This window comes from Lissotriton helveticus, assembly GCF_964261635.1.
Source record: "Lissotriton helveticus chromosome 1_1 unlocalized genomic scaffold, aLisHel1.1 SUPER_1_unloc_24, whole genome shotgun sequence".
In the NCBI taxonomy this organism is placed as follows: Eukaryota; Metazoa; Chordata; class Amphibia; order Caudata; family Salamandridae; genus Lissotriton; species Lissotriton helveticus.
The window spans coordinates 1,982,487-1,999,317 of NW_027611664.1; the positions used below are offsets into that span (position 1 = coordinate 1,982,487).

At 43.2% G+C, this 16,831-nt stretch overlaps 1 protein-coding gene across 1 annotated transcript; it reads left to right on the top strand.

Moving 5' to 3' along the window:
• The first annotated feature begins 495 nt into the window (after positions 1–495).
• LOC144805777 (uncharacterized) lies at positions 496–2,695 on the top strand. The gene has a single exon (XM_078672265.1). It carries the CDS (start codon positions 624–626, stop codon positions 2,136–2,138), a length of 1,515 nt encoding a protein of 504 aa, XP_078528391.1. The 5' UTR covers positions 496–623; the 3' UTR covers positions 2,139–2,695.
• Positions 2,696–16,831: the final 14,136 nt, after the last annotated feature.

Genomic DNA, 16,831 nt, shown 5'->3' on the forward strand with positions numbered 1-16,831 from the left:
TGGATTAAATGAGCACAGTTGCGCTATAGCTAATGTAAATAAATCTTCGTCTTCAGAACTACAAACCTTAACCTTACACCAAACATAGAAAGGGTAAAAGGAACTGATGTTCTGAGACTCGTGATCCACAATAGTACTGTGCACGTTCTAACGCCCTCAGTTACTGTCATTACGTCAGTGCAAAAAGGTACTTATCAGCTTAATTATTAAATATCAGACTAACACCTTATCACTGCATTATTAAGAACCTATACAAATAAATTTGAGAAAGTCTTCAGTCACAAAATAAGTTGCTGCCGGAGAGGCCATAACCTAAAGACTATTATCTGCTAGAAACATTTCGACAGGTGTTACAGGGCTGCTTCCAGACATAGTTTGCTCAATTGAAGTGTTAAGAAGAATACACACAATTTCTTTTAGAGATAAATGCTGAACATTATCTAAACAAGCCTGACTCTAAAATCGGGTTCCCTCTTACCGTGGCATATAAGCAAGAGAAAACTAAATGTAGAGATATTAACTCTAGGAATACACCTTATAAAAACACTGGCTGTGAGGACAAATTCAGTGTTCAAAACCGCCTCAATCAAAGCAAAATAACCTAATTTGGGGGGAAAAGTTACATGTGCCAAAATAGACACAGCCATAAATCTTATCTCACAGAATTTGACATAATGCACACTGGGGGAATCCACTCTCAGTGCAAAGTATGCCAAAAAAGTTTCAAGCGTAAATCTTATCTCACTGAGCATATGAGAATCCACACTGGGGAAAACCACTCTCTGTGCAAAGTATGCCAAAAAAGTTTCAGGCGTAAATCTTATCTCACTGAGCATATGAGAATCCACACTGGTGAAAAACCTTATCAGTGCTCTGAATGCCAGAAAAGGTTTAGTGTCAAAGCGACTCTATATGAACATGCTTTAACCCACTCTGCGGAAAAACCTTACCAGTGCGATGAATGCCAAAAAAGTTTCTGCCGTAAATCTAAACTCACTGAACATATGAGAATCCACTCTGAGGAAAACCCTTATCAGTGCTCTGAATGCCAGGAAAGTTTTTGTAACAAACCAAGCCTATTTCGACATGCATTAACCCACTGTGTGGAAAAACCTTATCAGTGCTCTGAATGCCAGAAATCTTTCAGTGACCAAAGGAGTCTCACTCTGCATATAAGAACCCACATTAGGGAAAAATCTTTTCAGTGCTCTGAATGCCAGAAATGTTTCAGTGTCCAAAGCAGTCTCACTCGGCATATAAGAACCCACACTGGGTATAAACCTTTTAAGTGCTCTGAATGCCAGAAATGTTTCAGTTACAAAAGCACACTCACTGAACATACAAGAATCCACACTGGGGAAAACCCTTATCAGTGTTCTGAATGCCCAAAACATTTCAAACTTAAATCACTTCTAACTGCACATTTGAGATTCCACACTGGGGAAAAACCTTATCAGTGCTCTGAATGCCCAAAACATTTCAACCGTAAATCTATTCTAACTGCACATTTGAGATTCCACACTGGGGAAAAACCTTATCAATGCACTGAATGCCAGAAAAGGTTTAGTTTCAAAGCGACTCTATATCAACATGCATTTACCCACTCTGTGGAAAAACCTTATCAGTGCTCTGAATGCCAGCAATGTTTCAGTACAAAAAGTAGTCTCACACGGCACATACGAATCCACACTGGGGAAAACCGTTATCAGTGCTCTGAATGCCAGAAATGTTTCAGTGAAAAACGCTCTCTCACGGTGCATATAAGAATCCACACAGGGGAAAAACCGTATCAGTGCTCTGAATGTCAGAAATGTTTCATAAACAAATGCAGTCTCACTAAGCATATAAGAATCCACACTGGGGAAAAACCTTATCAGTGCTCTGAATGCCAGAAATGTTTCAGTGACAAAATGAGACTCACTCAACATACAAGAATCCACACTGGGGAAAAACCTTTTCAGTGCTCTGAATGCCAGAAATGTTTCAGTGTAAAAAGCAGTCTCACTATGCATATAAGAATCCACACTGGAGAAAAGCCTTATCAGTGCTCTGAATGCCAAAAATGTTTCAGCCAAAAATCTCATCTCACTGGTCATGTGAAAATCCACACAAGAGAAAAAAATGTATCAGTGCTCTAAATGTCAGGAAAGATTCAGAGGTAGAGATGGTTACTAGCGCCATAAGAAAACACACCATCAAAATAATCAGTTCTCCGAATGCCAGAAAAGCATACATTTTAAACTCAATCTCACTCTACATGAGAAGACGCACACGGGGGAAAAACATTACCAATTTCTGTGAATGCCAGAAATTTCTATTTGATAGGCACAGCCTCACTAACTATAAGCGACTCCATACTGATGAAAAACCTTAAGAGTGCTCTGAATGCCAGAAAAGCTGCAGAAAAAACGCTATTTCACCATGAGAAACTCCACACTAGAGAAAATCCTTATGCCATAAAAGGTTGAATCTGAAAGACAGTGTTATGCTTTATGAGCGATCTCACTCTGGGGAAAAACCTTATGAGTGCTCGAAATGCAAGCAATGTTTTGGCTACAAATTACTTCTCACTTGACATGAGCGAACTCACACGGGGGAAAAAAGACTTATGTGTGTTCTGAATGTCAGATAAGGTTTAGTCTTTAATACAATGTCATTTCACATGAGAGAATTCACACTGGACTAAAGCCATATACAGGAGGGGAAAGCCAGAAACGTTATACTCAGAAAGGAGATATCACTAAACATGAGAAATGCATCCACACCAGGTGAAAAGTAAGGCGTATCTTGAGTTGCAGAAAAGCTTCTAACAACCTGACTTTACATGAGAGAGCACATATTGTAGTTGCAATAGAATTCATCAAGAAACTCTTGCAGGATATCTTAGGCTGCCTGCATGCAACCTCCAAAGAAATTTCAGGCCTGGAAAATTTTTTCATTGCAACAGAATCCACAATTTGAGTATCTGAAAGTTACAAAACTCTCAAGGTCTTTACTTGACACAGAGAAGTGTTAGTGCTTGCAAAAATCAACTAATTGCCCAAAGGTTTCTACTCACCCTTGTTTCTTAACATATGCCTTATATCTATTTTTTCATGATAAGATTAAGCTTATACGGAGTTCCTCAGTGAGGAACTCCGCAAAGTGACAAAAAAACTCTGGCGGTCTACGCGGAGTTCCGCAAGCAGCGGAGTGCTTAAGGGTCATGCAGTGTGTGGTGATTTCATCCCATGTCGGAGGATCATTTGGCCCTTCTCTTCCAGGAAGTTATGGATCTCTTTGTCAAACGCGTCCCTGTGCCAGAAGTAGGTCGGTGTTGCTACTCCCACTACTTCTTGGTACCCAAGAAGGACAAAGGCCTGCATCCTAGCTTAGTCCTCAGGGACATCAACCGCTTTCTCCGAAAGGAGAAGTTCAAGTTGTTAACCTTGGCTCAGGTCTTATCTGCCTTCGGCCCTGGAGATTTGATGGTAGCGTTGGACTTGCAGGACACTTACTTTCACATCCCCGTCTTGCCTGCCCACCGGCAATACCTACGGTTCACGGTGGGCCACACGCATTTTCAGTTTACCACGCTCCCCTTTGACCTTACCAGCCCCTCCCCCGGGTGTTCACGAAAGTGATGGCGGTGGTCGCAGCTCATCTGCGCAGGTCAGGGGTTCCAGTCTTCCCCTTTCTCGACGACTGGCTGTTGAAGGCTTCCACATCCAGACTACGACGGACTTCCTGCATTTGCTGGGGTTCTCAGTTAACGTGCTGAAGTCACACCTGATTCCATCCGATAAGCTCCTTTTCATCGGAGCGGTTCTGGACACAGCACAGTTTTGGGTCTATCCTCCCTAGCAGCAAGTCCAGTATATTGGGGCTATGGTGGAGAAGTGTGGCTCACTGGTTAGAGGAGGCTGACCTGGAAGCAGAGGTCAGCCCGGGACCAGGGTTCAATTCCCGGCTCGGCGGGGTCTTGAGTCCTAAAATGTCCATGGACTCGACAATTCTCGCTCCGGTGCCTACTCGATTCACGGGTTCACACTATGCGACTCTGGGCAATAGCTTGCTTAATCCCCACAACGGCACCTCGCGGCGGGATGCCTGGCTTTCACCTTGCAGATACCCTGCCAGGGTTATCTCACAGGGGAATACCAGGACGGGTTCCCTAAGCAAGCGCTTAGAAACCGCTCGGTGATTTGCGCTATATAAATTCCTGTACATTTACATTTACATATGATACCGATGTTTCAGCCTCCATCCCGGTGTTCGGTGAGAATGACCCTGAGGCTGCTGGGCCTCCTGCATCCTGCTGGTGCATCATGCCAGATTGCCTATACGTGCTCTGCAGTGGGATCTGAAGTTTTAGTGGGCGCAGCACCAGGGGAATCTTTCCGATGACGTTCAGATTTCGGAGGTGACTGCAAGTCAGTTGCAGTGGTTGTTCACGAACCAGGATTGGGTCAACAGCAGATCCCTCTACCTTCCCCAACCTGAGTTCACAGTAGTGACGGATGCGTCACTCCTGGGTTGGGGCATCCATATGGGAATGGTGCAGATCAAAGACCTCTGGTCTCTGGCGGAGTCCAGGCACCACATCAACCCTCTGGAGCTCTGGGCGATTCGTCTTGCACTGAAGACATTTCTTCTTTCTGTCAAAGGAAGAGTGGTGCAGGTGTTCACGGACAACACCACCGCCATGTGGTACTGTAACAAACAGGGCAGGGTGGGGTCATGGACTGTATGTCAAGAGGCTCTTCGCCTTTGGACATGGCTGGAACATCAGGGCATATCTCGGGTGGTTCAACACTTAATAGGTTCACTGAACGCAAGGACGGACAAACTCAGCCGCCAGTGCATGATGGATCACAAATGGCATCTTCACTCGAAGGTCCTGCTAGGTCTCTTTCAGTAGTGGGGAGAGCCTTGGTTAGATCTATTCGCCACCGAAGAGAACGCTCAATGTCAGCAGTTCTGTGTGTTAGAGTTTCCAAAGCAGCTCTCGCTCGGCGACCCTTTTCGTTGCGAGTGGAGTTGCGGCCTCCTGTACCACTTCTGCCAAGATTGCTGAAGAAGATCAAACGCGATCAGTCCCAAGTCTGGTACCCCGAGCTCTTGAGCATGGCCTTCGATCCTATTGTTAACAGATTTCTGAAGTGCATTACTCATCTCTTTCCTCCTTCTCCTTTCGTAATGCCCTAGTGGGAGTTGACCTCACTTATCTTATGTGTGCTCCCTTTGAGCGCCTATATAATTGTCCTCTTCGCCTCCTTAGAAGACTGCTTTTTTGCTTGCCATCACCTCTGCTTGCAGGATGAGTGAGCTTCAGGCTTATCTTCCAGACCGCCCTTTCTTGCTGTCCATCCGAACAAAGTAGTCCTCCGTGTAAGCCCTCTTCTCTGCCCAAAGTGATTGCTTCTTTCCACATAGGTCTGACCATCAGATTACCTACCTTCTTCCCACCTCTGCTGTGTTTTTTTTTGCCAGGCGCACAACATATAGACTGTTCACACACTTTCTGTAGTATGCTTTGTTCTGGGCAGATAAACTCTAATCCCCACTCTACTTCTATCCTCGTGTTAGTACAGCCCGATGTAAACAGTAATTTTAATGTATTTAGATTTACATAACACTTACTACCCCATGCGAACTTTGAAGCACTTTTTCGGCGAGTAGCACACAACTCTAGGATCCAAAAATGATTAGTGGTGAATTAGTACAGGGAAATATAAAATGTATATGAGAGCTGGACATGTTGGTCTGTTGGGTTAAAAAAGATTGTGGGGGGATAGAAGAGGGAAGGTTTTGCATTTATCTAGCGCTTGCTACCCCTGATGAAGTGTTGAAGTGCTTTTCGGCGAGTAGCATGCTACTCCAGATCCCAAAAAGATGAATAGACAGATCAATTATGGTGGGGAGGTTGTTTTATTGTATACACACAACTGTACACAAATTGATAAAATTCCGTTGTAAAGTTGTATCCAAGAGGCAAGTATAGTCTCTGATAATAATGTATACAATACTGATAAGTTTTAAGTTGGCTTGCCATCAAGACTGATGCCCCGTAATGTTGATGCAGAGTCATCTGTGCTGGAGTATCTTAGACTCTTATTGAATTGTACCATCCACCTTGTAGGTACTGCTATTTGTATCAGGTCCACGTTGTAGGCCGACACAAACGCCTAAATTGTTCACTATTTATATTAAGCATAATAAGCATAATGTAGGTGAGCAGATGACAGTAACCAATGTACAAGCTGTATTAGGTGCTTAGAAGTAGAGTGACATAGAGGGCAATAAACACTCACTAAATCTTTTTTATTATTATTAACGGTCCTCATAAGACCATACAATTCAATACGACGTACAAATAGCCCATTGGGGAACAGTTCAGGCATCATCTGGGGATTACACATCCGAGAAACACAAGTGTGTTTCATGAATACAAATTGACTACTCCTCCAAGGACTGCACTGTATTATTGGCACGGGCGAAAAGGCAAACAAGCAGTCAGGAGGCACACTGATTGTATAGCCCCCACCTGACAAGATGGTGACAGACCCCAACCACCTGCAGGGGAAACGTGCCACCTCACTTAATAGCTGCCCAACGCTTTACTATGTAAGCAGACTGGTGGTTTACAACTGCGCCTACGTTGGGGCACCACATGTTTTTTCTAGCATAATCTGGTGTGCTCCCCCTGTGTGGGATGATAGCACCCACTGAAAACTGCACCGTTGTGTAGTCTGGGACAGTGCACCTTCCATGTAATTCTGAACTGGGCCTTTAAATACGGTGCTATTTTGTGTGCCTATTTAATTCAGGTATACAAAGAATGTGGTATTACTTGTATACTGGGGTAGGACAAGGAAGATTGTATTTCTATGGTGGCGGAAATGTTTTTGTCAAAGTGCTTTATGCCCTAAATACTCTCCCGTACCCTGAACATAATGAGATTACGTAGAATACACCACTACGTGCCTAATGCTGCCATTTGTATTTCAAGACCAGTGATTAATGTGGCTTTATCAAGTTCAACGCCATTGGGTGTTCCCGACCTGTCTGATACTTGCATATGGAAAAGATGGGTCATTTGAACCTAAAGATAGATAAACATATTCATAGGTCACGATTTATGTCTGCATCTAATATAAAACTGTAAATTAGGAGAGGTGATAAGTGAGAAGTTAAAGGCAGCCGCTAATCAAGCTGCATTTGTACATAGGCCTTCCTATATTATGATATCCATTCCTGCTTAATTCTTTAATTGTAATGAATACTTTAGTACCCAGGCATGAAGTCATTGTCGAGCTGTTTAAATATCCACCTGTCTCACCACTTCTTCCCCACTGCATCCTTAACCAGTGGCCTAGCCAGTGTGTCCTGGGCCCCAAGGCACAAAAGGAAATGTGACCTCTGCTGTTTATTTGGACTGTGGAAAACAGCAATAATCATTGTTCTGTGGGCCCCTCAGGCCTCTGTTTGAACTGTGACAAACAGCAGTTATCAGGGTTTAGTGGGCCTTTATGGCATCTGGGACTTGGTGCCACTGCACCTGCTGTACCAATGGGAAGCTAAGCCCCTGCCCTCAACAGCTTCTATTCTAGCCCCACTGGAGAACCGAAACAGCCAAGTACTGATCTGGCCATATATGCAGGCATGCAACCGCCTCTTCCTCTGAAGGGATTTAAGTCGCATGAAAGCAGCATGCGGGAAACAACCATTTTCTGAGGTAAAGTCAACCAACACCTCTTCTGTTCCAACCTGAATCCATTTAAAACCAGGGAGGAAAAAACGGTTCATCGTCATCCCTTGCTTATCAGAAGGGTAAAACAGATTCATCTAACATTACAGTGCACCACATAACAAATTGTGATTCTGTTTACAAATTAAAACTAGCATGCATATAGAAAGGGCAGCCTTTGGCCAAAATAGCCATTTTCCCTACCCATACTTTTAACACATCTTATACAAAAAATGCTAATTACATTGTCATCCGGAAATAGTCATTAGCGCCTACTCATAACCAAATGCCACTTAGAATTGTCTTTCACTTCAAGCTTTCAAAGGTAAATTGATATAAAAGCAGTATTGAATTTTTTGACGTTGTGTACTCTTACCAAAATTTAGAGCATCAATTTTTTATGACACACCATAGAAAAAAGGAGTTGTTTATATATACTAAACCCCCAGAAACATTTGATTAAACAGTTATAAAGTCACGTCTAGCTTAGTTAGTTTATAGTCTTCTTTTTTTAATAGTAATTATTTCATATATTTACTGAATATGCATGGCTAAACACTTATAAGGTCCCAAAGGCGAGACCTATTGGGTATGACAACGCTTGTTATTGATTGAGTACATTGAGCGGCAGAACGTTTGATTAAGTCCTGAAGAATGCCGCAAACACCTCTTTGGAGGGTTAATAGGCTGAAACATGTTGACCTCTTATTGACACAGTGCATATATATTTCTCCCACAGTGTCCTGTTTTTAATCCTGGCCGAGGGGCGTACAAATAATGGAAACCCCATACCCTTTAGCAAGTTTTAAATCTCACTCTGCTGCCCCCACTACCCTGAGCTCATTATTGTGATATTTAGTATACCTTTCTCTATAACAAAATATGCCTGAACTCCTCCCTCTCAGTGAGTGGGTTGTTTCATGGTGCAAGGAGATTCCCAATAAGGAAGCATGCCAACTATGGTGGGTGAGGGAAATCGTCCTTTTAAAGGGATATTTCATCTTAGCTAGGTCTTCATTTGCAACAGTAATCCTCAGAGACCCAAGGGTTTCTTGATTGTGGTAGAAATGCATTTTTACCCCTTCATTGTACGTTCAAGCACAGACCATTGCATGAAATGTGATCTATGTAGGGAAAATACTCTGTGCACTGACAAAATGTGTTAAAATAACAGAAAGTTGATCATCGCAAATATAACTAGAATGTTAATTCTAGCATATTTTTGATACCACAAGGTATAAGAAATTTGGGGATCTTTATCAGATATCTTTATCAGTAAGTTATCTGAAATTATTGAACATAAACTTTTCCAAGTATTATTTCGAAAGATTAAGGAATTGGTCTTTCCTAAACTAACCCCGTATGACTACAATAACCACCGCTCTCAAATCAATATTGTGCTTGTTTTAGTGAGAAAGCTAAATGATCTAGGAGAAACCCGGAACTGGCGTCAGTATTTTTCTTAGGAAGCTTCAAGTTAGAGAGTTAAAACACTTTTTAGAATGCCCCAAAAATTGTGATAAAGATATTTCAATGTGTTTGACAAAAAGAATAGGGACATTTCATGACAATATTGAAATTCTGAACTAACAGGAACAAATATTTACACGACATTACAAAAATATTAGAGACTAAATTTCAGCAATATAGGAAATACTGAGGTTCATGTACTAATAATCCATTTGGCGAAAAGTGGTTGCTTGTGGAGTCAGCACACTACTGTGTCTGTGAATGCTTTTAAATAAAGGCATTTTTAATGCACCCCATTTTACTTTCAGATTCACAAATGTCCCCTTGGGTTACTACCTCCTGTTACTGTTTTTCAGTCCACATATGGTTTCAAAGCTCAATACATACCGTAACAATGTATTAAATATTCAGAAGGGAAACTATTAACATTCCCCTTCCAAATTCTGAATTGTTAAATGGGCTTAGTACATTTCAAAAAGGGGTTTAGCATTTGCAAACTCTGTGAATTACTGAACCAGTAGATTTTTTTAACACTAAAACATGAGGCCATTTTTCTCAATTCCCTCCAAATTAAGTTTGCTAATATTGTTAGTTGAATGATAACTGGTGCATGTACCTATTTAGTGTTAGTGTTGCTTCAGATCAAATAAAAAACATCACACATAACTCTTACACAATACTTAAAGACAGAATTTCTGACATCCAGCGTTAATGTTTTGTGAAATATATTTGCAAATGTTGTCACTTAAACAGGAAAGCAGCTAAAGCAGTCTCAGGACATAAAATAGGATGTAATCATAATCTTTAGATACATTTTCTGAGTTTCAGGAACAATGTGTGTCTTCTGGGTTTACTCTAAACCACTATAATAAACATATTCAATGCTTTTATATTTGATCTGTTTGTACTGGTTTCCATTGCAGACTTTAATCTAGATTTAGACCAAGGATCAATTCCACCCATGGCTTTTAAAATCTATTTATCAATGTTCTGTATTAGTGTTATCGCAACTAAAACTGTAATAGAACTGATCTGAGAGATGGACCTTCAAGTATTATGCTCAGTCAATTTATTGAACAAACTATGGAGTTAAAATCTGAATAGATTAGATCATCAAGCATTGCCTGACCACTGTATTTTACATCAATAGATTACTTATCAGCACATTTTCTCTAATTGAAATTCAGTCATCTTCTATTTTTCGCTGAGCTCATGCGGGGTCTGTAAGAACTCTTTCAAAAATATGACATTTAAATGTCCCAAAAATCAGGAATTCTAGTTTCAAGCCTGGTCAAACCTTAATGAATGCTACACCAAAAGATACCCTTCTGTTTCTACATTTTATTGTGCACCATGATTCAGAAATAGCATGTTTTTTGCTTTCGGAGGTAAAATTCTAAACATATTTATTGTTATTGCCAGCCGAAAAATTATCACTAATTGGGAAGATAACAACAAGTGGTCTTGTGATGCTTGCTGGAATGGGAAGTGTTTAATCAAAAAGTGGATGGAATTCAAGTTTAGGAGACAATTTTTACAAAAGTGTATGGATTTTGTATATATTTCAAATTGTTGATCTCCAAAGTGGCCTAAATAAATAAATTGAAATTCAAGTTTATGATTTGAATCCTATTGTTGGAAAAGATGTGATTTTGAACTCCATGAGGCGGTTCCTTTCCAGAAAGCATTCAGGTTGTAATCAAGAGTCAAATAATGCTGAGGAGGTTAAAATATTCAAATTGAATTCTAATTACATATGAAATGTTCATTGTTCAATATATTTCTCTTAGTATTTTAATGTGAGGACTTTACTGCTTAAGCAAAATAATTAGTATTTGTTTTTCTATATGTAGAAAGCATTACATTAATGAAATCACTGTATCCCACCTTCTTTGTTTCCTTTCCTGTTCTTTATGAAAGTTTCTATTGTTGAACTTTAAAGATTGCCAGAAATTAGGAATTGTGCTCTACATAACTTTGCTGTGTTACAGTATGTTGATTTTTATGTACTACTTTTGTCTCTTATGTGTATGGCAACTGATGTTTTGTTTTGCTTTAATAATCAGCTTATCTTTATTAGGTTTTATTATTCAATAAAATGTTTCAAACACAACAAATGGTAGTTGATATGTATTTACAACTGCAGCATTCTTATTGTATGGGCAGTTTCAAAGCGGCCAAAAATATGGTCTGTGGGATGACGGAGAACCACATTGACATCAGCAGGGAGAGGTTTGGGCAGGTGATTTTGAACTTTATGAACGTTTCTATTGTTGAACTTTAAAGATTGCCCGAAATTAGGAATTGTGCTCTACAAAACTTTGCTGTGTTACAGTATGTTGATTTTTATGTACTACTTTTGTCTCTTATGTGTATGGCAACTGATGTTTTGTTTTGCTTTAATAATCAGCTTATCTTTTTTAGGTTTTATTATTCAATAAAATGTTTCAAACACAACAAATGGTAGTTGATATGTATTTACAACTGCAGCATTTTTATTATATGGGCAGTTTCAAAGCGGCCAAAAATATGGTCTGTGGGATAACTGAGGATCACATTGGCATCAGCAGGGAGAGGTTTGGGCAGGTGATTAGGGGTACATGTAAGGTTGGAATTAGGGGGAACAAAGCATGTCCATTGTGTGGACTGTGACTCCTGGAGTTAGTGTGAGGGATACCATGCTACCCTGTAAATGAATCCCCTAGTGATTATTATCAACAATTTTTTTTCGGTTTTATAAAAGAAAAACATCTTCCAAGTTACAGATTGACAAATATAATATGTCCAAGTTAATCAGAACACAAGATAAAAATTCATGAATCACAGTAGTAGCATTTTGCATCTGTGAGATCTCAATAATTGCCGTTATCAGAATCGGTAGCCGCTGGGGACAACACAGTGCATTGGCCGTTACTGGTTCAAGCAAAGTATCAACATCCGTTGGCATGACTGATGGGAGTGTGAGACATGTGTCTAAGACGCATTCTTCTCCGCATAGCAGGCAGCGTAGAACAGGTAGGATGCAATCTTGCCAAATTGGTCTGAATGACAGAAAGCATGTGGTATTTATTTCTCTTAGATGAGGTAGTCCCAAAATTTGGACGGTGCGCTCACGACACTTCATCGCCAGTAGAGTTGTCTCCATGGAGAACTAGGTGTCGTTTGTGAAATGACTTGCCATATTGCAGCAATAGAAGCAAAAATAGTATTCCTGCAGCGAGTCCCAAAATGAGAGGCAATCCGCCAAACACAGAGTGCACAAAGTTTGGAAATATTACTAGGACTGCTTCAAAAGGTGCTAACAGTCCAAAAAATATGGTCTTAAATACATGTACAATATGTATGTATGTATGTATTATGCACTTGTATAGCGCGAAACTGTCACCCAGAGGCTATCCTGGCGCTTTGACTCTACTAACCAACTACATAGTCACCAGCGCCTTGAGACCCTCCGGGTGAGTAGTGCGCTATATAAATGCCTTGATTGATTGATTATATTATGCTGTTCTGGGAAAAAGATGGGTTTTTAAGTTTTTCATGAATAAGAGGAAGTCCGTCAGGCTTCTCAGGGGCAAGGGGAGAGAATTCCAGAGCTTGGCAGCCACATATCCAAAGGATAGGCCCCCCATCCGTAGCCTTTGGATCCTCGGGACCACCGCAATATAAGCTGATGAAGAACGCAAAGGTCTCGCTGTGTGATACCAGGAAAAGAGGTTGTGTAACATGACTGGGCCTTGGTCATGTAGAGCTTTAAAGACCAGACAAGATGCTTTAAAAAGGATTCGCTGTTGGACTGGCAGCCAGTGGAGATCCTTAAGTGCAAGGGAAGAGCAGGCAGCACAAGGCCTAGAAAGAGCCAGCTTCGCAGCCATGTTTTGAATGCGCTGCAGCTTGTTGATCAGGGTAGCAGGTGCCCCCAGAAGCAGTGCGTTGCAGTAATCTATCCTACTAATGATAATGCCACGCACCACCTCTGGCCTGGCCTGAATTGGGAGCAGGTGAAGGATTTTCCGCAAAGTGCAGAGTAGCGCCATGCAAATAGAGATGGTTTTGTTCACAAAGCTGTCCAGCTGAAGATTAGAATCAAACATGACTCCAAGGTTGCGGGCAGAAGCCGCTGCCACCACATTGCCCAGGGAGGAGGAAGGCCAGAGATCAGATGGTAAAGGACGCAGAACTCGGTCTAATGATCAATGAAGTACCTCGGTCTTAGTACTATTAAACTGGAGCAAGTTGTTTTTTAACCAGTCAGCGGTAGCATTCATGCAGCGATGGAAGGTCTCTGTGGACACAGCATCTTCTCCTTCAAGGGAGAAAATAAGCTGGGTGTCGTTGGCATAGTTGATCACTGAAATGCCGAAGGACTTGATCAAGGTAATCAGGGAGCAAAAATACAAGTTGAACAGGATGGGGCTGATTGCGGACCCCTGAGGGACACCCTGTCCCACTCTCCTAATACCTGAGCGAAAAGGAGGTAAGGCCACCACCTGGTGTCTGTTCTGAAGATAGGAGATTAGCCAATCTCGTGCGAGTCCTGCTACCAACCTGTTGATAAGAATGGAGTGGCTGACCGTGTCGAACGCGGCCGACATGTCGAGCAGCACTAAAAAGGCTGATCGACCATTGTCGACCCGTGATCGAAGCGTGTCCAACACGACCACCAGTGCCGACTCCGTACCGTGGACCGGCCGGAAGCGAACTGGGCCACATCCAGACAGATGTTATTTTCCAGGAAGCTGGATAGAGACCGGGTCACAAGCTTCTCCATGATCTTAACAGGAAAAGGAAGCAACGAGATTGGCCGATAGTTAGACAGACAGGTGGGGTCAAGAGTGTATTTCTTTAGGAGGGGGGAAACCACAGCCAGCTGTCAGGGACCGTGGCAGTGCTGAAGGACTGGTGGCAGATGGAGTATAAAGGCTGGAAGAGTTCCTCCTGAAAGGATTTCCAATATTTATGCGGGAGGGGATCAAGAGGGGAGCCAGAGGACACTCCACAAGCTAGGGCACAAAACTCAGCAAACGGAGGAAGAGAGAAACTCTCCAACCGCCGGTGAGCTGCCTGTTCTTCCAACTCGGCTACCGTGTGAAGTAATACGGGAGTGTCCAAAGACTGCAGGCAAGAAGTGTCTGGAGTGGAGAGGCCGCACAGAATATTCGCGATTTTATCCTCAAACGCTTTTGCAAGTGAGTCGCAAAGAGATTGAGAGGCTGGGATGTTATTAGCTGCACAAGCCGGCCTGGAAAGGTCGTTTACTATTTTGAACAAAGCCTGCGATTTGTTAGTTGCGTGTGTCAGTGTGGCCTCAAAGTATTCAGCTTTGGCACATTTAATCTGGGCTTTATATTCCAGCAGTGTTAATTTGTATCGGGATTTGTCCGCCTCAGAATAGGACTTCCTCCATGCCCTTTCTGCCTATTTGCACCGGTGGTTAAACTGGAGAAGATTGCTCGAATACCATGGCATGGCAGGCCTTCGCCTGGCTCTAAATTTACGTAAAGGAGCCAGCGCGTCCAGCGAGTTAGTGATCTGCTGGCACAAGCTAGAATAGCTCGCCTCGACATTCTCCCTCAGTTCAAAACCTCCGGGAAGCAAAGAAGGGAGATTAGGGTTATGCAGAAGTTTGGACCACTGCCTGTTGGCCTTGATGGAATCCAGGCCATTCCTATTGAGGGACTCTACGGGCAGGTAAAGGGAGAAATGAACTAATGCATGATCCGTCCAGCATTGAAAAGCTATTTCCTTAATCACCACCTGGGAGCATTCTGAGAAGACCAGATCTAAGATATGGCCCTTCGAATGGGTCTGCGATGGTACCAGCTGTTGCAACTGAAGGTTGCTGCATGCCTGGCACAGTTCCCTGAAGGCTGTGTCTAGCGGCCCATTAGGCCATAGATTGAAGTCCCCCAAGATAAGTAATCTAGTATGGGAGTTAGAAAGATCATAAATTAAGTCTACCAGATCTGGTATCTTAGATAGTGCCGAACCCGGTGGTCTGTAGCAGAGCAGACCAGAGTGCAAACACCTTTGTGCCCTTTGAGCAAGAAGCCCGTAAGTTCGAACCCTTGGATCGCTTTGACCTCAAATAGGGAGAAGGTCAAGGAGTCTTTAGAAATGAGACCGATTCCGCCACCTCTATTTCCCAGCCTCGGGCAATGCAAGATTTTGTAGCCTGGATGACAGGCCAGTCCAAGTTCTACATCGCTATCCGCTCGGGTCCACGTCTCAGTTAGAAAGAGCACGTCCAACCTGTAGGAATCTATAAGGAGCGTGATTTCAGCATGGTGTTTACAAAGAGAGCGGACATTCAGCAGGCCAAAGGACAATGCCTCCGGCTTAGCGGAGTTGATGTTCAGCGCCTGGCTGGCTTCGGGATTTTGACATAACTGAATTAACTTAGTCCTAGAGTAGGTGATAGGAGTGTGAGAGTCAAGGACAGCGTGACTGGCACTGGGCACGACCGGTGCACGAACGGGCGCTAACGGGCTTACCTCTGGCGCACCGCCGGCGCGTCTACGGCGCGCCCGCTGCGCGGCACCGCTGCGCGGCACCGCTGCGCGCTTGGGAGTGGCACATCTTATATAGCCATTAAGCGCGGGAGTCCTGCGAGGCAGATCTCTGGCCCCACACCCAAGATGGCGCCCGTTATTCAGCACCTCCTGGCTACCCACACCCAAGATGGCGCCCAAAATACCGCGATGCGGTTTCCAAGAAGTCCTAGGTCACGCAAAGTGCGAGTGGCGGTACAATTATAGTGCAGGTGAGAGCTACACTAGCTATGACCCCAGAAGATGTCCCCAATGCGCAAATAAGCGACTGCGTCCTAAGTCGAGCAGCGCGGTGCAAGTGCGCGTGAAGTGAGTTTTAAAATGATAAAACAACAAAAAGCAGCAGCAGCTTACGCAAGCGTGCAGTAGCAGGTAAAGTCTACCTGGACTAGGGAGTTCCTGCTTAAATCCCTCCTCAGAGCGCGGGAGTCCTGCCAGGCAGATCTCTGGCCCCAAACCCAAGATGGCGCCCTTTACTCGGCACCTCCTGGCTACCCACACCCAAGATGGCGCCCAAAATACCGCGATGCGGTTTCCAAGAAGTCCTAGGTCCTGCAAAGTGCAAGTGGCGGTACAATTATAGTGCAGGTGAGAGCTACACTAGCTATGACCCCAGAAGATGTCCCCAATGCGCAAATAAGCGACTGCGTCCTAAGTCGAGCAGCGCGGTGCAAGTGCGCGTGAAGTGAGTTTTAAAATGATAAACAACAAAAAGCAGCAGCAGCTTACGCAAGCGTGCAGTAGCAGGTAAAGTCTACCTGGACTGGGGAGTTCCTGCTTAAATCCCTCCTCAGAGCGCGGGAGTCCTGCAAGGCAGATCTCTGGCCCCACACCCAAGATGGCACCCATTATTCGGCACCTCCTGGCTACCCACACCCAAGATAGCGCCCAAAATACCGCGATGCGGTTTTCAAGAAGTCCTAGGTCCCGCAAAGTGCGAGTGGCGGTACAATTATAGAGCAGGTGAGAGCTACACTAGCTATGACCCCAGAAGATGTCCCCAATGCGCAAATAAGCGACTGCGTCCTAAGTTGAATGGTACAATACCACTCGTATTAGACATGTTTAAGATACGACTTAACAT

Coding starts and splice junctions, on each gene's coding strand:
- LOC144805777 (XM_078672265.1), top strand. CDS start 624: ATGTGCCAAAATAGACACAGCCATAAATCTTATCTCACAGAATTTGAC.